General features: G+C 55.4%; 1 protein-coding gene across 2 annotated transcripts; it reads right to left on the bottom strand.

Moving 5' to 3' along the window:
• Nucleotides 1-3,110: 3,110 nt before the first annotated feature.
• Nucleotides 3,111-18,843, bottom strand: LOC101330617 (mitochondrial coenzyme A transporter SLC25A42). Of its 2 annotated transcripts, XM_033854027.2 has the most exons (8): nt 16,743-18,843; nt 15,298-15,412; nt 10,916-11,021; nt 9,277-9,302; nt 8,416-8,582; nt 7,898-8,014; nt 7,262-7,413; nt 3,111-5,450 (listed from the first exon to the last, which is right to left on the bottom strand). In XM_033854027.2, exons 2-8 carry the CDS (start codon nt 15,376-15,378, stop codon nt 5,143-5,145), a joined length of 957 nt encoding a protein of 318 aa, XP_033709918.1. In that variant the 5' UTR covers nt 15,379-15,412; nt 16,743-18,843; the 3' UTR covers nt 3,111-5,142. The 2 variants fall into 2 exon arrangements, with proteins under 2 accessions (XP_033709918.1, XP_073659232.1); XM_073803131.1 differs by lacking the exon at nt 16,743-18,843 and having other exon boundaries at nt 15,298-16,721.
• Nucleotides 18,844-20,500: the final 1,657 nt, after the last annotated feature.

Genomic DNA, 20,500 nt, shown 5'->3' with positions numbered 1-20,500 from the left:
ATTTATTTATTTTGGGCTGCTTTCGTTCTTTGTTACTGCGCACGGGCTTTCTCCAGTTGTGGCGAGAGGGGGCTACTCTTGGTTGTGGTGTGTGGGCTTCTCATTGTGGTGGTTTCTCTTGTTGCAGAGCATGGGCTCTAGGCACGCGGGCTTCAGTAGTTGTGGCTCACGGGCTCTAGGGTGCAGGCTCAATAGTTGTGTCACACGGACTTAGTTGCTCTGCGGCATGTGGGATCTTCTGGGACCAGGGCTCGAACCGGTGTCCCCTGTATTGGCAGGCGGATTCTTCATCACTGCGCCACCAGGAAAGCCCGAGCAAGCTGCTTTTTACAAAAAGGATCCAGACGGTTTGGGAAGGGGCTTTCTGCATGCTGTCAGGTTAAGTGGTGCAGGCTGGGTGGGGAGTCTGGGGCTTCAGTGCTGAAAGAAGGGAATGATGGAGGGACAGCATAGCAAAGGCCTGGGAGGAAGAAACAAAGAGAGAATGAAAGGGGGTGAGAAGAAATGGACCAAGTGTGAGAAATGGGGGGAGAGGGAGGTGGGTGAGCCCATGGTACTGGGCAGGGGGCCATGGGGGATACCGCCCTCTTCCACAAGTACAGGGGGACTGCCTTCTTATCAAGGTCACACACAGCAAATGGGCACATTGTTGAGGCCGTGGTGACCCAGGAGAAGGAGGACGAGGGTCCATCACCAACTGGCATTTTCCTGTAGCTGTGGCCATGCAGTGGGAAACCCATGTGCGTGCACGTGTGTATTCTAATGTACGTGTTGTTAAAATCCAACAGTACATTTTAAAGATTTAATTGGCTTTATATAACAATTCATGAATCGGGCTGCATCCAATCCAGCAGATAGAAAGGAGTTCCGAGGAGCTGTATAAAAGACTTTTGTAAGGCAGAAGGGAGTGGGAACAAGGAAGTTATATTAGCGAAAAGTGGACTTGTGGCAAGGTCCCTTTCCTTTAGGGGATGGCAGCTGTCTATCAGGTAGATCACCTCACTCGTGCTGATCAGGCAATTTCTGATTGACTGGTTTCAGAGTCCATTTCTGGACAAGCTGAAACTGTAAGTCTCGGTTTGGTGACATAAGCCTTAGCGTAAGTGACTCCATTTTGAGCCCGTCTTGTTTTTTTCACAATGTAAGCTATGTAATCTTTTAGCACATGTAAAATGTACATTAAGAATAAAAATGACAAGGTGGGACTAACCTGGTGGTCCAGTGGTAAAGAATATGCCTACCAATGCAGGGGACGTGAGTTCAATCCCTGGTCGGGGGAACTAAGATCCCGCATGCTGCGGGGCAACTAAATCTGCACGCCACAACTACTGAGCTCACGCGCCTCAACTAGAGAGCCGGCGTGCTGCAAACAACAGAGCCCACGTGCCCTGGAGCCTGCAGGCCACAACTAGAGAGAAGCCCACGCACCGCAACGAAGAGCCCGCGTGCTGCAGTGAAAGATCCTGCATGCCTCAACAAGATACAGAGTGCTGCAACTAGGACCCGATGCAGCCAAACAAATAAATTAATAAATAAATATTAAAAAAAAAAAGACTAAAGAAGACAAAGCAAAGCCATGGTGGAAGCCAAGGGCCTAAGTGACGGTGTGGGACCCAGCATAGCTGCCCAGCCAACGCGGCGAGCGTGACCCACCTCGGGGCCTTGCACTTTGCTGCAGGCTCCCTCACCTGTGTGTGTCACCTGAGGGGAGAAGCGCCCTCACCAACCTCTCCTCCCAAGCCCAGCTGCCCCACTGATTTGCTACACATCTCGTACAAGAACAAGCAACAGGGAGCATGATTTCACTTAGGGAAGTGAGGTTATAACCAGACACCCAAAGAAAGTGCTGACATGTGGGGCGGGGGGAGCTGGGAATGCTGTTGTCCTGGCCCCTAGACGGGTGTTTGACTTTTGAAACTCTGTGCTTCTGTTGCATGGATAAAAATGAAAAGTGTGTTAAACACAAGGCTTAAAGCGAACTAAATGCATCCTCTCATGTTGATCCTTCTCAAAACGCTAGTAAAAGTATAGAGGCTACAGAACATTCCGAAGGTGGGAATTAAGAGAGGAGCCACAATTGACTGCCTGGTCCATGGAAGGCAAACACAAAGCCCAGCCAGATTTACCTGTAGAACCTTCCATAGGCACTGAGTGCACCAGGTCCCACTGGGCTGGGCTGAAGATGGCAGTGGACTATGGAGGCCTCTGGTGTGGAAGCTGTTTGGGAAGTTCAGGTACCTGTGTCCCTCCCACAGTACCACTGGGCAGCCAGAAGGAGGGAAGCCAGGCTTGGTAGGGGGTGTGGTGGCAAATGGGGTTAAGTGAGTACACATAAAGCTAAATGGAGAGAGCCACTATCCTTACCCTGTGTGCAGATTACAGAATCTTCCAGGCATGAGACTGAAGACTCCTGGGGAATCCAAATGGCCAAAGAAGAAAGAGCTAAAGACACTGGCACATGGAGTTCTCATCAGCCGCCAGTTGAGCTGTGTCCCCCCACCCAGTGCTTCCTGAGTACCACATGGTCCATCCCGACTGACGTCCCCAAAGGGACAAGTGTGTCCCTTTGTGCACAGGATCTCTCTGGAAGGAGACACAAGAAGCTGGTAATGGGAGACATCCCGCAAAGGGAACTGGGAGGTAGACCTACTTTTCATGGTAAACTCTGTGCAGTTTGCACTTTCTAGCCAATCATTTAACAGTCCAAACAGCAATTACATTAAAAAAAAAGTTTATTCAAAAATCTGTCGATGGGGCTTCCCTGGTAGTGCAGTGGTTAAGAATCCGCCTGCCAACACAGGGGACACGGGTTTGAGCCCTGGTCCGGGAAGATCCCACATGCCGCGGAGCAACTAAGCCTGTGTGCTGCAACTACTGAAGCCCACGTGCCGCAACTACTGAAGCCCACGTGCCTAGAGCCCGCGCACCGCAACGAAGAGTAGCCCCCACTTGCTGCAACTAGGGAAAGCCCACGCGAAGCAACGAAGACCCAACACAGCCAAAAATAAATAAATTAAATAAATTAATTTAAAAAAAAATCTGTCGAAATAACTTCAACCCTGTTTTTGGTTCATGGGGGGTGAGGGCCAGAGCCGAAGAAGAGACATGGGCAGGAGAAAAAGTCATTTTAATTTTTATTAAATATACTCTCTTGTCACAAATCTTTAAAATATATAAACATTATATATAAACAAAGTGTCTTCATGGCATCAAAATGTAACTCCAAATCAGGCCAGGCAATCAGTGAGAGGGGTGACTGCCGAGGGTGCAGGTCCGACTGTGTGCAGGGCTGGGGGGGTCGGGGGCGATGCTGCCGAGGCTCGCTTGGCTGGGAGCCACCTTGGGGAGGCAAACTGGGGCCAGCAACCCTGGGGCACCCTCCCCTCTCCTGCCCAGCCTGCAGCTCAGAGGAGGGTGCTGCCTAACCATCTATTTGGTCTCACCCACCTGGGGTGGACCGCCAGTCCCTGCTGTTCTCGCCTGGGGGCCCTCACGTTCCCATCCTGTCTCCCTGTGAGGGACGCCCCTGCCTCTCCTGAGCACTGGGCAAGGCTGGGGGAGAAGGTGGGTCGGATGCTTACCCAACAGGACAGCCATCACAGGCTGCTTGGGCCCCCGGGAATGAGAGTCTGGGGACAAGACTGGGGCTGGCTGGTGGAAACATGCAGGAAGGACAGAAAGAGGGGTCTTCACACCCACGGGACTAAGGCAAGAAAAACAGAAACAGGACAGAACAAAGGGAGGAAATGAAAATCACAACTGGAAATGCATGTGTGGCAACAAAGATACCCTCTCAGACCCTTTCACACATCATGGCTACTGAGCCCACTGTGAAAACCGACCCTCTGGTGGTCCTGGTCCTGGAACCAGATTGGACTGGTCAGGGTTTACTGTGTCTAGACCCAGGGCCAGCCAAATTGCAAAACCAAACCAAAAAAAACCAAACTCCAAATGTCATTAGGAAACAGGTGTTTCCAAGTCCCTGTGATTCCCGGTGGGCCCTGGGGGGCCTCCTCTGTGAGACCAGATCTCTGGGGTACCCTGACTCTTCCAAGCTTCCTGCCCCCAGGCCAGATGCTGTCTCGGGCTCTCACTTTGGGAGAATCAAGGCGGCCAGCTGCCTCCATGTGCTCCGTTCACGGGAAATCAGACAACCCCACGGGCCTTAAATTGCCCCATGTCCCAGCCAAATAACTGCCCAGGTGGGGAGCCAGGGATGTGCCAGATGCCATGGGTCCCCCCCACGAGCCCCCATGCCTATGGGCAGAGGATCAGGGCCTGAGGCCCAGCCTCCATTAGTGCAGCCAGTGGGGCGGGGATGAGAGCTTCCTGGCAACCCAGGCAGATGCTTCAGGCTGGGGCTCAGACCCAAAATCCATGGCAATTCCTCAAACCCTGTTGCCCGGAGGAGGCGTGACCCTCCGGAGAACATTACAAACTGGGGCGTGGGGGGGCGCAACAGAGGGGAAGACCCAATCCCAGGGGCCCGGGATAGAGTCTGGGATCGGGGTAACACTCTTAGGAGAAGGCTGTGCCCAAGCTGTAGACTGGGACAGACAAGGAGTTGTGTTACGGGGGAAGTGGTGAAGGCAGGAAAGGCGGGTCAGGCAGGGCGGGGCGAGAGGCTGCATTTGTAGCCACAGCTGAGCAGGAGGCTGGTCTCATGGGGACAGGGCAGGAGGCCAGGCCTCAGCCCCACACTCTCTGGGGCTGCCCCCACTACGGACATAGACTCGGAACAACAAGGGGCAGGCGGGGTCTGGCTCTGAGCCCAGGGGGGACCAGGTCACTAGAACCAGGGGCCTGTCCAAGGACACAGAGCGCACCAGGAAGCAGTGCTGGCCCCTCATCACTCAGGGCGTTCACGGTAATACCTCCCGGGGCAGCCCCGGCCCTGCTGAGGCGGGAAGAGGAGAGCACGGGAGCTCCGGCCCCCCGGTCCCAACAATGCACTTCGAGGGCCACTGGCTTTCCCCTCAGACCTGTGCGCACTGAGCCCAGGCCCCCCAGCTTGTTCCACAAGGCGCATCCGCGCACCTCCTGGGTGGAACCCAGCGCACCCTTGCTCGCTGGGCTCAGAAACAGAAGGGGTCAGCGGTCCACCGCGAACTGAAGCTCGAGAGCAGCCGACCCCACTGGCCCCTAGCTCTGCAGGTGCCGCAGCAGGATCTGCATGAGGTCAAAGGTGGTGAAGCTGATGCCCACAGCGATGGGACCCTTGAGCCAGTTCATGCTCAGGCCTTTGTAGAGGCCGCGCACCACGCCCTCCTCCCGCATGATGGTGTGCATCGTGCGCGCGATGGAGGTGCGCTGGTGGCCCGTGACGCCGGCCGTCTGCATGCGCCGCCGCACCACGTCCAGCGGGTAGGAGGCCGACTGCCCGATGAGGCCCGCGCAGGCCCCGAAGATCATGCGCTCAAAGGGGTAGGGCTGCAGGCGGCCACTGTACTCTGCAGGGGAGGGGGGGAGGGGCTGTGAGGGCGATGGGAGGGGGCGCACACCCGTGCCCCCCTGCGCCCCGCGCTCACGTGCGCCGGCAGTGTCACAGCTGCATTTCAGGACCTGACCGGCTCTCCTGGGCCTTCCCACCCAGGCCATAGTTTCCCTACTTCCTCACCTACTGGTCCCTCGTTTTCAATCAAATTTGAGAGATAAAAGATTTTTACAAGACAGAAAAGCACAAAGAATCATATAACCAAGTCCTAAGACCAAGAACGAGCTCACACCCAGTCACTCTTGTTTCTCATCTAGTAAAGAAAAAACATCACTCAGTGGGAAGCAGCCACATAGCACAGGGAGATCAGCTCGGTGCTGTGTGTCCACCTAGAGGGGTGGGATAGGGAGGGTGGGAGGGAGACGCGAGAGGGAGGGGATATGGGGATGTGTGTATACTTATCGCTGATTCACTTTGTTATACAGCAGAAACTAACACACCATTGTAAAGCAATTATACTCCAATAAAGATGTTTAAAAAAAAAAAAAAAAGGCTTCCCTGGTGGTGCAGTGGTCGAGCGTCCGCCTGCCGATGCAGGGGACGCGGGTTCGTGCCCCGGTCCAGGAAGATCCCACATGCCTTGGAGCGGCTGGGCCCCTGAGCCATGGCCGCTGAGCCTGTGCGTCAGGAGCCTGTGCTCCGCAACAGGAGAAGCACAACAGTGAGAGGCCCGCGTACTGCAAAAAAAAAAAAAAAAACTGGAAAAAAAGAAAACATCACTCATGTCTGGAACCCTCTCCACAGCCCAGCCTGCCTGACAGGCACCCTCCCCTGGGTGCTGTGAGGGCAGGTGGGCTGGAGGGAGGAAGGGGCAGCAAGGGATCACAGGGGTTCTTTAAAAATGTGTTGTAAATTGGAAACTAGGAATTAAAAACAGGGAGATGTCCTACTCACTCAGCAGATTGGCAAAACATTAAAGAACCTGCCAGCACCACCAGGGGTGAGAAGGGGGCAGGGCGCCAGGGCAAGAGCAGTTACTGGAAGAGCAGAGGATGGAGAGTAAAACCAAAAAAACGGGGTCTCACACCCACACAAGGAGAGGAGCTCTTGATGTCAGCTGATCACAGAAAACCCACAAATGGCCTCACGGCGCCCCAATGGGGGACTTCCCCCCTCCACTGCTAAAAGGATGGGTCAGAGCTGCACTACCCAGAAGTGTACGAGGTGACTGCTCACTTGCTTCCCATAACCAGGAAACAGCACAAGGCTTGTTCCCGCTACACAAAAGCGCAGGTAGAAGGGTTTCCAACAGAGTTGAGGGGTGGAGCCCCACCCCTAATAAGGAGGCTCAGGGGAGTGGGGCTGGGGGTTCTGGACAAGGGATCTCAGCTTTACCTGGACCGTTTTCCTTCTTTAACAAAAAACATCCTGGAGCAAATAAGGCAGTTTGTTAATGACGGATCGGACCAGGAGGGGGGAAGTTATGGGTGGGGTTACAATGTTCTTTGTACTTTTCTAGTTTCTCAAAATTACCAAAACACACGAGGGCACTTCCCCTCCGTCTAGGTTTCACCCGTAGGCTTGTGTGCGCACCAGGGGCCTCCAGCCCTCTGGGTGACACTCTGGACTTCACAAGGTTGCTCTCAAAATGAGGCATTAAAGGTCAGGAGTCCAGCTTCCCCGGGGCTGGCCTGATATGTGTCTTCTCATCCAGACCCTGGGCCCCCGGCCTGCCCCTCCCAGGGGACTCTTAGTGCCCCTCTGCCTCCACCCGCCTCCAGCTCTGTGTGACCCGCGGAGGTGCTGCCCGGGCTCCACACTGCTGACCTCTGTGCAGGCTCTTGAGTGTCTCGTAGGTGAAGAAGCTCAGGCCGGCGTAGGGAATGACCCCCAGCACGGTGGGAATGAATCCGTGGTAGAGGGTCTTCAGCCCCTCTTCTCGGGAGATACGGATGAAGACGTGAAAGATGTTGCTATACCTGCAGGACAGAGCAGGGGGCGGGGGGAGGCCTCAGTTCGCTAATTCTCGCCTCTTCCCACGTCAGCGGGGACAGGCCTGGATGCTGACCGACAGAACCTCACAGAAGTTCTGGCATTCGAGGGGGCCATGCACGCCCAAGGCCATAGCCACCTTCACCACTGGGATCACGCCGCTGTGCTCAGCGCTTGGCTGGGTCTGCCTCCACATGAACACTGCGGGTTGGATGGGAGCAGAAACTGATCCCCAAGCTAAGAGACCCAATTACGGCCTTTCTGGAACAGCTGTGGAGCCGCACACCTGGCCCGCCCTGCGGTACCGGGGGAGGGGGAGGTAGCAGAGCCTCAGCCCAGCTCTGTCTGCAGCTGGATGTGGAGGCCCAGACCCAAACCCCAGGGGCCCAAGGGAGGGAGCCCACCCGGGGACCCCACTAGACACAGAGCCCCCGCTGCTGGTGAAAACGTCGCTGTGCGTGTAGGACTCACATTTCCTTTGGGGTCACGGCCATCCGTGCCCTGACCAGGTCCAGGGGGTAGGTCAGCGAAGCGGCCGTCGTTCCAGCCAGTGCACCAGCGAGGAGGCGGGGCCAAGGGGGCAGGGCTCTGAAAGAGGGTCGGGGAGAAGGTCAGAGGCCAACGCCCCGGGTGCCTACAGGTCTGGGGGCGGGGAGGGATGGAGGAACGGCACTGGCTGCAAGGAAGCCAGCCGAGTTGAAGCGGGCGGCGCGGGGGAGAGTCTCTGGGTGGATGCCATTTTGAAGTTGCCCTGGCTGCCTCGCCTTTCCTCCTCCTCGTACGAATGAATGAACAACGAGCACCTTCCCTACCCGCTCTGGGGCACAGGTAGGATCAGTGGCCGTCCTGGGACTTAGGTTCTGAGGGGAGACCGGATAAACAAGAGAAGTTCTGAAACGCTGAGCAGGTGGAAGACAGGATAACAGGGTGATGTAATCGCGCTGAGAGGGTTTTTTTTTTTGGGGGGGGGGGCGGGAGGGAGGGCTCACTCTCCGCGGAAGCCGTAGTAGCTGCCCAGTAGGCGCTTGTACTCCTCGTGCGCGCTGAACTGGATGGCGGCGTAGGGCACCACGCGCACCATGGTGGCCGAGTTTCCGCGCCACAGGCTGAGGAAGCCTTCGTTGAGGTAGGTGAAGTAGAGGACCCGGAAGGCCTCCTGGGGGGAGGGCAGGGGAAAGGGGCAATGTCAGTGCCCTCCGGCTCTGCCTGAGCAGTGCCTTTGCTGGCAGAGCGCTGGACCTCCCTGCCCACCTTACGTGGCCCAGCCCTGCGCCTGGGGGGAGCCATCGTCCCCCTCCCCCGCATTCTCTGGGCTCTGCGCTAGGACCCCCGCACGCCCAGCCCCAGTCCTCCGGCCCTGGGAACTGGAAAGCGAGCCAGAGGGACCCAGGCTTGCAGAGCAGGCTCAGAGCCCCACAGAGGGTGTTTGTTGGCGTCTGGTAGTCTAGCTTTTTAAAATATTCTTCTTTTCCTTTATTAAGAAGGTAGCACCTGCTCCGTGTTTAAAAATAAATCAAATATGACAACTGTGACTTTAGACTGTCAAGTCCTCTCACCACTACCCCAAGGATGCAGGGGGGGGGGTCTCCCGTCAATTCCCAGGGTGGGCTGTGTCCAGGCAGAGCTCAGGGTGCAGATGGGTGGCCTTGGCCCTGGTGCCTGGCAAGGGAGGCCTTGGTCACCCGGCGGCCCTGGAGCTGGCCTGGGGCGGGGGTGGGGGAGAACCAATGGGAAAAAGCACCTTGAAAAACGCTTCCCCAACCTCTACCGCCCTCCTCCTCTGCTGCTGCCAGCCCAGCAGGGTGGAGCTGAAGGGCCTAGAGCAGGGGCTCCTTGACCTAGTGGCTCACCTTGGCAGAAAATCTTTTTGAGGACACTGGAAAAAAACAAAACAAAACACAACAGAGAGTGTGAGATATGAAGGATGGGACCCTCCCCCCAGTCTGCATGACCCCCTCCGCAGGGGTCTGGTCTGAGCATGGGGAGTGAGAGCCTCCCCTGGGAATGCCTCCCCCCCAACCCCTACAAGGGCTGAGGTGGGGGCCTCCACAGCAGAGTCAGCCTCCTCCCAGGAGCCTCGTCACCGCCCCTGGCCCACGTCCAGGCCCCTCTGCACACCGGCTTCTCCCCAGGAAGGGGAGCCCAGCTGCCACCTGACCCCGAGGACAGTGAGGATCTCTGTAGGGGCCTGTGGGAGGACGCACCCCTCCGGGGTTGACACCCAGCAGTCCCTACCCCTGCTGGACCCCACTTCTGCCAGACCCCTTTGGGGGAGGCATCCCAGCCACCAGCCATGTGGGGGTCAGCCAAGGGGCTCTGGCTCCTGCAGGACAAGGCCACGGGGGTGTCTGACATCTGCGGCCTGCCCTCTCTTCTCCACAGCCTGGCCCAGGCAGCCCTAGTGCCCACTCTCCCGCTCTCCAGGGCTGCCTGGCTCACGCCCCCCCCCCATCCTCCGCTTCCCAAGCGTCGGCTGTGTTCCCAGGATAGCCTTGCGCTCCCGTCTGTGTGGACGTATGCACACCACCTGCCTTCGGAGTTACACCCAAGCTCCCTGTAGGGCGCTACGCTGAGCATCTGTTCCAGGAACAACACAGCTGCCTGGGTATGCGTGTGTGTGTGTGTGTGTGTGCGTGTATGTGTGTGTATGTGTGTGTGTGTGGTGGGGAAGGGACGTGTGCTCAGCTGCATGCCCGTCCTTTCCCACGTCAGCTCACTCCTCCACCCCCTCCTCCTCAGGGAGGAGGTTGATATCAATGCTCCTGTTATATGGATGAGGAAACTGAGGCCCAGCAGTCCTCTCCTCCCAAACAGCTGAGGGGTGGGGGTCCCAGGTTGTGACCGTCCTCCTTCCCAGCAACCCTCAGGCACTGGCCACCGTTTGCAGGACAGAAAGGCCTCATCTTCAGGGGACCCTGTGCCTGCTCAACCCTAAGAAGGGAGGGAGATGGATTCTTGAACTGTGTCCTCCCCAGCGATATAGCCATGTCCTCACCCCCCGCACCTGTGAACACGACCTTAACTGGAAACAGAGTCTTTGCAGATATAATTAAACTGAGGTCACACTAGAGGAGGGTGGGCCCTAATCCAGTGACATGGGTCCTTATAAGAGGAGAGGACCCAGGCACAGAGGGGAAGGCAGAGACTGGGGGGAAGCGGCCACAAGCCAAGGATGCCTGGAGCCACCAGAAGCTGGAAGAGGCAAGGAAAGGTCCACCCTCAGGGCCCCAGCAGGAACCAATCCTAGAGACACCTTGAATTTGGACTTTTGGCCTCCAGAAAGTGGGAGAATAAATTCCTGTTCTTCTAAGCTGCCTGGTTTGTGGTACTTTGTGACGTCAGTCCTAAACACTAACAGACTTTCTAAGTGGATTCTACAGAGGCGTTTTAAAAACCGCTTTGCAGAGCGGTCTGGGGGGCCGTGGAGGGGGAGGAGGGTTGCTTGGCAGCTTCTCTATCGCAGGGGATAGATGGACAGGCAGCGTTTACCTTGGAAGATTATTTTGGTTCGGTCCAGGGGAGCTACCGCCGTTTTGGCAAGAGCGCCAGCCAGGGCCCCTGACAGGAGGGAGCTAAGAACTTGCCTGTGATCACTCTGCAAGAAAACACACGAACACGCAGTCTGTCATCAGAGAGGGAGAGGAGGCGTCTGTTCTGCTCGGGAAAGTTTCCTGAGCGTCTACCTTCTCCCCCTGGTCCAGGGCTGACAGACACACAGTGGCCAGAGTGACACAGCCCTGCTAGGCCCTAAGCATGCTGGGCACGGGCTGAGCCATGGTGGGTCCAGCAGCCACAAAGCCTGGTGGGACACAGTGAAAACCTCCTGGGCCACAGGGACCAACCACATGAGAGGTCATGCACTGGCTGGGCTGTCCCGTGAGGTTCCAAGTTCTCGGAGATGGCCTACGACGGGACGAACTCCAAACATAAGCGTCACCCCTGACCTGTCCTACCTTCAAGCCTTGGTTCCACCCACCACCTGTGTGTGAGGGATTCTCCCACTGCAGTGTTTCAGGGGAAAGGTTCCTGGTGGTCTGGGGAGTGGGTGGGGCATATTAGGCAAGCAGACCCTGACTGTTCAGCGTGTCTCCTTTCCACAACTTTCTATCAGGACTTCAGGGGCTGGCTGGCATCTGTGGCTCTTCATCCAGCCAAGGCAAGGGCGATGGTGACAGATGTGGCTGACCAGCACTGTGCACTCCTGTGGCCAGCCTCAGAGCCAGTGCTTTCCCAAGTCTTCCTGTGGCTCCCCGAGCCCCGGCTCCAACAGCCCTCCTTCCCTAGAGGCCCAGGGAGACCTGAGTTGTCACACAGGAAGCCACCTGCTCATCGGGTTGGAGTCTCCATCCCCGCTGCTGACTCAGCCACAGAACTTTCTGGAAGTGCTCTTCTGGACACGCCCCACATGTCCTCACTCTGCAGCGCGCAAGGCTGGTGAGGAGCAGGTAGCTCAGTGATCCCGGGAATCTGTGAAGTCCGCTCGGACCAGGCGCCCTCAGGGGACTAGAGACACGTGGAGCGGGGCTGGGGCATGTACAAGCCTTCCCCACTCCCCTCACGGGGCTGCCAGTCCACGGGGGGAGCCAGACATGAACTAACCCTTCAGACAAATGTGTGAGCAATCACCAATCTGGGAGCGGCTATGAGGAGGGGGCTCGGGGCTCCAGGAGAATGCGGGGTGAGGGGTAAGGAACCGAGGTGGAAGGATGAGGTACACCTAACTGCAGGGCTTGTGTGTATGTGTGTGTGCGCATGTGTGTGTGACACTCTTAGAGGGGGAGGAACGCAACGCTCAGAGGCCCCAGTGAGAAGGAGTGCGGGGCCCTGGGGGACCACAAGGAGGGTAGGGTGGCTGACACAGGGAAAGGGACGGGCACAGGGAAGAGAGAAGAGACGAAAGGTGGGTGGGGCTGGACCCCACAGAGTGTGGAGGCCTGACAAGGAGGCTGGTCTTTGCCTAAAGAGAAATGGAGAAGTGTGGAAGGTGAACAGGCTATTTTAACTGGAACCAGAGAAGAGGCAGCTCCTGTGAAACCCAGGATGGAGATGGCAGAGGATGGGACCAGGGGAGGCTGCGAGAGGGGCGGGATGAAGGGGCATTTGGGGGTACAACTGGTAGCCTGGGTCCGAGTGGGCATGGTGGAGTCCAGGGCTACGCCCCAAGTTTGCTCAGCTCAGCAGGTGGCTCAGGGGGAAGGGCTGGGTCTGTCCACACTCCTGGCCTGAGTCTGGGCTCGGTGCTCCCTTCACCAGCCCAGCTGACCTCTCCCTAAAAGAACAGAGTCCCGCAGCAGTGTTTTCCCCTCTCAGTTTCTGAGGCCAAGCTTCACCAGGGGGTTCCATCTTCTTGCTTCACAGAGGCCTGTCACGGGGGACCCCTGCCTTTTCTGGGTCACACAGCAAGGTTCTCGTCCTTTGGTCCTATTGGCTTTGAGGGTTGTGGACATCTGATGCCAGAAGGCTCAGCGGTGTTCCTGGCACCAGCTCCGAGGCCCTGTGCCTCAGTTTCCTCTCTGTGAATCAATGTGGTGACAGCTGACCTCGAGCCACCGTGAGCAAAGGGAATGCCCTAAGGGGAGTCTACGTGCTTTGTGGGCACCAGAAGTGGAGCCGATGTGTACCTTCCATCTCCTTCACCAGGTTACTTCCTGCGCAACCTGTGGTGCTTACAATCACAAAGCGAGCTCTGCACATGGGGAACACACATCCTTAAACCCTAGCTCTCAGTGTGGCGCTCCAGGGACATGCTGTGAGCCCACTTCACATGCTTAGTGGAGGAGGCTGCTGCTGCCTTCGGCAGACGCTCCCACTGACTTCTTTTTTTTTTTAAAGAGGCATCGGGGCAGCACATAGCTTATTTATTTATTTATTTATGGCTGCGTTGGGTCTTCACTGCTGTGCGCGGGCATTCTCTAGTTGATGACAGTGGGGGCTACTTGTCATTGTGGTGTGCGTGCTTCTCACTGTGGTGGCTTCTCTTATTGTGGAGCACGGGCCCCAGAGCGCGCAGGCTTCAGTAGCTGTGGCACGTGGGCTCAGTAGTTGTGGAGCACGGGCTTAGTTGCTCTGCAACATGTGGGATCTTCCCGGATCAGGGCTCGAACCTGTGTCCCCTGCATTGGCAGGTGGATCCTTAACCACTGCGCCACCGGGGAAGTTCCCACTGACCTTTTTTTTTTAAAAAAAAATTTTATTTTTTTGGCTATGTTGGGTCTTTGTTGCTGCACATGGGCTTTCTCTCATTGCAGCGAGTGGGGGCTACTCTTCATTGCAGTGCGCGGGCTTCTCACTGCGGTGGCTTCTCTTGTTGCAGAGCACGGGCTCTAGGTATGTGGGCTCAGCAGTTGTGGCACACAGGCTTAGTTGATCTGCGGCATGTGAGATCTTCCTGGCCCAGGGCTCGAACCCGTGTCACCTGCGCTGGCAGGCGGATTCTTAACCACTGCGCCACCAGGGAAGCCCCCCCAACTGATTCTTAAATGACCACAGCTGGCTTATTCTTTAAAGAGCTTGGCCGGCATAGGCATCACTGAATGGTCAAAGTCTCCATACCCGTCATATGGAGAGATCCTGCAAATGAAAAAGGAGGCAGGCAGCCCGACGGAGAGGAAACAGGTGATCCACAGATGGGATCCACACCAGTGGTGAACATCACAAGAAGATGCCTGGCTCCTTAACTAAAGAAATGGGACTTTGCAGAGGGAGCTCCCTGCACTGGGCTGGCCAAGCAGGCCAAGACTGACGTGGGTTGTGCCAGCCAGCGCAGAGGAAAACCGGCGCTGTGCGTGTCCCAGTGCACGTCAGGCACGGGGGCCTTTGCTGGGCGTGTCCGCTTGGCGGGATCCATCGGGCCAGTGGAGGGAAAGCCACATCTCCCTCACACTCTGACGCGAAGTTCACTCAACTGTGAGGGATGGGTGCCTGCTCTGGGGCTTGCCCCCGCCCCCGCCCCCAGCATGGTGACGGTGGCCCCGAGAACCAGTCCTCCTGCCCACCTGGCGTTCCACAGGGAGACCTGGAATTTGGGGAAAGGTCAGGAGGGCCAGAGGATGATGCTGCTTCAGGCTTTGAGCCCATGGACTTTGAGAACTGCCTGCGGGTGCCTGAGCCAGCCTGGCAGTGAAGGTGGGTTGGTTAGTCCATGTTCTAGGTTCAGCTGGGAGAACTTCTACTGGCTTCTATGGTGAACAAGCACAGGGCTGATCCAATTTCTTCTCTTTTTTCTTTTTCTTAAATATTTACTTATTTATTTATTTGGTCACGCCGGGTCTTAGTTGCAGCGGGTAGGCTCCTGCAGGTGCAGCTTACGGGCTACTTAGTTGCAGCACATGGGCTCCTTAGTTGTGGCATGTGAACTCTTAGTTGCAGCATGCATGTGGGACCTAGTCCCCTGAACAGAGATCGAACCTGGGTCCCCTGCATTGGGAGCGCACAGAGTCTTCACCACCATGCCACCAGGGAAGTCCCTGATCCAATTTCTTTATGAGGGAATAAGGCTTTTGTCTTCAGTTGAAGGGCGTAATCGGAGATGAATTTCAGAGCTGAGGGTAAACTCCTCCCTGGAGCGAGGAGTTCCCCTGCAGCCAACCCCACCTTTGGCTAATTCTTCTGCGTTGGCAAATCTGAGTGAGAAAAGGGGCTCAAGGACACCTTCGACATCCTAGCCAAATTTGAGCGAGGTTTTGGCTTCTTGCCAAGTGGTAGGGCAGCTGGATCCACAGCACAAATGGGGCTATAAAAATGGAATAGGAGGCGGCCTGCATCACTCCCCGGCCTCGCCCTCAGCGTGTTCAGGGGTGATTTGTAATGGGGTACGAGTACAGGAGAGGGACTGGGTGAGAATGCCCAATGGGGGGGGCCAGGGTACTTGCCTTTGAAGACACATGAGCGGGCAGGATGGGCTCAGCATCCTCACGCAAACGCACCACGCCTTCCTTCACACCATTACCCATTCCAGGCCTGCTCAGGACGGCGGGAGACTCAGTCCTGGGGAGCAAGAAGGGACGAGGTGAGAATCTGGCCTCCTCCACCAGCCTGGGGCCTCTGATTCATCCTCAAGTGGCCCGATGCCAGCATTGCCCCAGTGGCACGCTTCTCCTAACCTGGCTTCTGTCTCTCTGCAGGATAAAGACACCCGAACCTACATCTGGATGTCAGTCCCCTGACCTGACTGCTTAATCATTTACAAAAGCTCTTCTCATCAGCTCTTTTATTTCATCCTCACAAATGGGCCTCTGAGTCCTCTGTTTTTTTACCCTAGTACCAACTGCCCAGATTGGCTCAGAGAGGTTAAGCTGGCAGCAAGGTCACACAGCAGGAGGCAGGGGCGTGGCAGGGTGTAGGGTGTGGAGGCTGGAGGGCTCCACCTGCCCTGGAGCCCAATGCCCTCTGGGCTTATGCCAGCTTGGACCTGAGACTCCGTCCACAGAAATACTTTTAGAAAATTAATCTTTGTCCTACTGTGTGGCTGCCTGCCCTTTGCGGGCAAGTTATAGTAAAGTGTCCTAATACTTAAGGATTCCTCCCTGGAAACCTGTAAGCAGATAAGTTAGGGGGTCCCCGGAGAAAGAGAACCAGGAATGGCTCTCTTGACATAAGAGAAGCCATTTTGGCCCAAGCCATTTTGTGAGCTAAGCCTGGCAGCAATGCTTGCCTTTGAACAGGTCTCGGTAATTAATGATCTAAAGCGAACAAAGGAATGCAGGAACAGAGAAAAGGCAGTTAGACAGTAGTGCAGAGTCCTAGTTCCTCCTCAAGGGATAGACATAATAATAAACATATCTTTGAGTTCTCTGGGAACTAAGGCCCCCACCCAGGTGGAGGGTGGAATGATGTTGACCCTCTTGACTTCAATCAACTAAAGCTTGGACTCTGTGGACCTTTGCCCCAATTCTATGCTGAATTCTCCTCTGTTCAAGCCCCTTCATGAATATGCATGTACCCTGAGCTTAAAACTTCCCCAATTTTGCTGTTTGGGGAGACACTGCTTTGGGAAAGGTCCCCGGTGTTCCCCTTACTTGCTGAAAGTCATAATAAATCCTTCCTTTTCCCCTCCCCATCTTTGGCTTGGTTGTCTCTATTGGCTTGACACCACCAAGAGATGAACCCAGTTTTCAGGTAACACAGGCTCGTGTCCAAATTTCCTCTTATGAAAGAATGTCTTTTCCTCTTGTAAGGACACCAGTCCTATTGGATCGGGGTCCACCCTAACAACCTCAAGTAATACATCCTTCCTTCTCCCCATCTTTGACTTAGTTGTGTCTATTTGCTTGACACCCACCACGACGTGAACCCAGTTTTCGGATAACAAACCTACCTTTAACCTCCTAGTGCAGGCACACTCAAAGCTCAGCCAACCACACGGAGGGGACCAGGAGGAAAAAAGGATGAAGGACTGGTGTCACGGAGATGCCACTGGGCACCGGTATGCTTGGAGGTATCCCTTGCTTTAAAATCACCCAATGAATCAACATGCTTTCCTGTAAAATGATGCAAACGAGGCAGATGCCCCCCTGAGCCAGCTCTGGAAGCCCCTCCTGCCCTCCAGGTCCTCCCAGGCACCCGCTGGTACGAAACATCCTAGGAAGCACAAGCAGGATTCTGTTCCAGGTGGCCTCTGCCGCTGTTTCCTACCTAAAATGGTCCCTGGCTCGGGGATGAACAGCTGCTTCTAAGACGGGGCCAGAAACTCAACGATGAGCCTGGACCACCCTGAGGTGTCAGGCAGGAACCAAAGTCAATGGGACTGTGAAAATGGGACACAAAGGCAAATCAAAGAGCTCCTCGTGGCCAAAGCAGGAATGCTGAGCAACAAAATCAATAAAGCAGTGTTGGGTTTTTTTTGTTTGTTTTTTTGTTTTTGGCTGCACCAAGGCATGAGGGATCTCAGTTCCCCAACCAGGGATCGAACCCGTGCCCCCTGCAGTGGAAGCACGTAGTCTTAACCACTGGACCACCAGGGAAGTCCCAGAAGTGTTGGATTATAACCCGAAGTGTAAGATAAATAGCCGAGAGTCCACATGGATATAAATAAATGATTGAATAAATAAATAAATGAGGGAGAAGAGACAAATCTCCCAGGCAGAAGAATCCCAAATAAATTACGCAGATGCTCAGTGCTGGAGGAAGGGAAGCGTAAGCACGACCCCTTAGGTGTGGGCCACGTGGCAACTTCCTTCCAAAGGGCACAGCACAGAAAGGGGGGAAGGGAGTAACCTTACAGTGAGGATACCTGACAGACGCCACCTCAGCCACGTGATCAAGGTCAACACCACAGTGATAAGTCACACTGATGGCGCGTGCCCAGGACACGTGTGTGTGTGTGTGTGTGTGTGTGTGTGTGTGTGTGTGTGTGTGACGAGAAAGGCACTTCCCCTCTGTGGTCCTCTGCTCCAAAGCCCAGTCCAACCATGAGAAAAACACCAGACAAATCCCAACCAAGGGCCAAGGGCCATAGAACACCTGACCAGTTCTCATCAAAACCGTCAAGGTCGTCGAAACCAAGAAAGTCTGAGAAACTATCTTAGCCCAGAGAAGCCTAAAGAGATGTGACGACTAAAGGTAATGTGAGGATCCTGGGACAGAAAAAGCACATTAGGGAAACACTAAGGAAATGTGAATAAACAATGGACTTCAGTTAATAATAATGGATCAGTATTTGTACATCAGTTGTGACAAATGTACCATACCAAAGGAAGATGTTATTAATACGGGAAACTGGGTGTGTGCGGTGGAGGGGAACTCTGTATTACTTTTGCAATTTTTCTATAAACCTAAAACTGCTCACAGACAAACAAACAAATAAAGAGAAACTAGGCCTTAGGGATCTTTTCCAGCCAGTGGCTGGGGTGTCAGTCTGTGGAGGACACCGTGACTCTATCACCCTCCATGCGTCTAGCTGCTGCTCAGTGGCACCCCCCAACACTCTGGACCCCAGGGGACTGTCCTCACACCTGGGCACCTGGATGCAGACGGTGCAGTCTTTGTTTCTTCTGGCTGCGCTTCGCAGCATGTGGGATCTTAGTTCCCCGACCAGGGACCGAACCCGTGCCCCCTGCAGTGGAAGTGCGGAGTCCTAACCACTGGACCGCTGGGGAATTCCCAGTGCGGCCTTTCTTAGGGCTGGGTCAGGCGTGGTGAATGTGGACACGTTCTGCAAAACTGCCCTCCTGAGAAAGGATCCAGCCCTTTAGTCCCGGCCTCATACAGTCTAGAGTCTGAGCACTTGCCTGCCTCCCTCCCTCCCCTGGCCCCGGCCCAGGGCCTGCCCTGGGAGCTCTGCAGAGGGCTCAGACAGAGCCTCGGTGTGGTGGATGCAAACAGAAACAAAGGCACCACACAAACCAGTGCAGACCTACAAAAGCGTGTCACTGCAGGTGACACAGCGCCAAGGCTGAGTCCCGGGAAGGCACCTGCAGGGGGCTGAATGGTGGCCCCCCCCCACCCCCGCCCCAAGACATGTCTCCCTGGAATCTGTGAATGTGGCATTATTTGAAAAAAGCCTTCACAGATGTAATTAAGGTAAAGATCTAGAGATCCTTACCCTGGATGAGGGTAGGTCCTAACAACATGACAAGTGATCTGATAAGAGACAGGAGAACAGATACAGGCAGGGAGGCCGTGTTTAGACAGTGGCAGAAATTGGAATGATACACACAAGCCACAAGCCAAGGAACACACAAAGCATAAAAGCTGGAAGAGACAAGGAGGAATCTTCCCCTAGAGCCTTAGAAGTGGCTCTACAGGAGGATTAATTTGGGATTTCTGACCTCCACAACTGTGAGAGAATAAACTTCTGTTGTCTCAAGACAGTTGGTGGCGAAAGGAATCTAAGATCCTTTCTGGAGGAGAAGCTGGGGTGCCTCAGGCCCCCCAACCCCAAGCAGAAGGGGCAGCCAGAGTCTGCAAGCTGCTTCCCTCGGGGCCCGGTGCCTCCAGGAAGCTCTCCAGGATTGCAGGGCGGAGAGAAGGAGATTCCTGTCCTGGGGCAGTGGTGGGGTTGGGGGTGGGGGAGGTCTCAAGTTTTTGCCTCTTAGGCCAAAGGCTATTTTCCTAGGAAGTAAAGAGCTCTTTGCCCTTTCATAAACAAAAACAAAAAAACTCAAGACAAAGGCAAAGAAACAGCCGGGTCACTGGGAAGGAAAAAAAATAACTTAAAAACATGACAGGTACCAGACTGCACTCATAATGAGAAAAGTGCGTTTAACCTTTGGTGGGGGGCTGTTGGCATGTGTGGGGACGGTAATGCAACTGGTAGATGAGACTGAGGCAGATTGCGGGGAGCATCTCTCTGCAGGTGATTTAGCAGACGCCTTGGAACGTGTGCTGTGCCCCCAGACAGGTGAGCATGAAGCCTCATGGGCCAGTAAGGCCACAGCCAGGTGCTGGTCCCAGTGAAGGTATGAAGGTCTGGATGGGAAGCTATGGGGGAGCGAGGAGAGGGGGACAGGGAGAGTGTGTGACCTAAGCCCTCACAGGAGGATGCCACCCAGCCTGTCACTAATGAGTGAACCTACCTGAACCCAGGTGGGAGGCTGTCCCGATGCAAAGACTGGAAGCAGACCAGGTGTTTATAGAGTGCTGTCAACAGTGATGGGGGGCTTCCCTGGTGGCTCAGTGGTTAAGAATCTGCCTGCCAGTGCAGGGGACACGGGTTCGAGCCCTGGTCCGGGAAGATCCCACATGCCGCAGAGCAACTAAGCCCGTGCGCCACAACTACTGAGCCTGCACTCTAGAGCCCATGAGCCACAACTACTGAGCCCGTGAGCCACAACTAATGAGCCCGTGAGCTGCAACTACTGAAGCCCGTGTGCCTAGAGCCCGTGATCCGCAACAAAGAGAAACCACCGCAATGAGAAGCCCGCGCACCGCAACAAAGAGTAGCCCTCGCTCGCCGCAACTAGAGAAAGCCCGCAAGCAGCAATGAAGACCCAACGCAGCCCAAAAATAAATAAATAAATAAATTTATTAAAAAAACCCCCAAAAAACAGTGATGGGGACTCTCCATACAGGGGAGGAGATAAGGGCACGGAGGGAGCCTGACTGTGGATGTACGTACTTTCCAGCAGTTGGCAT

The sequence above is a fragment of the Tursiops truncatus genome, chromosome 3, assembly GCF_011762595.2.
Source record: "Tursiops truncatus isolate mTurTru1 chromosome 3, mTurTru1.mat.Y, whole genome shotgun sequence".
In the NCBI taxonomy this organism is placed as follows: Eukaryota; Metazoa; Chordata; class Mammalia; order Artiodactyla; family Delphinidae; genus Tursiops; species Tursiops truncatus.
This window is presented reverse-complemented; position numbering and strand designations above follow the sequence as displayed.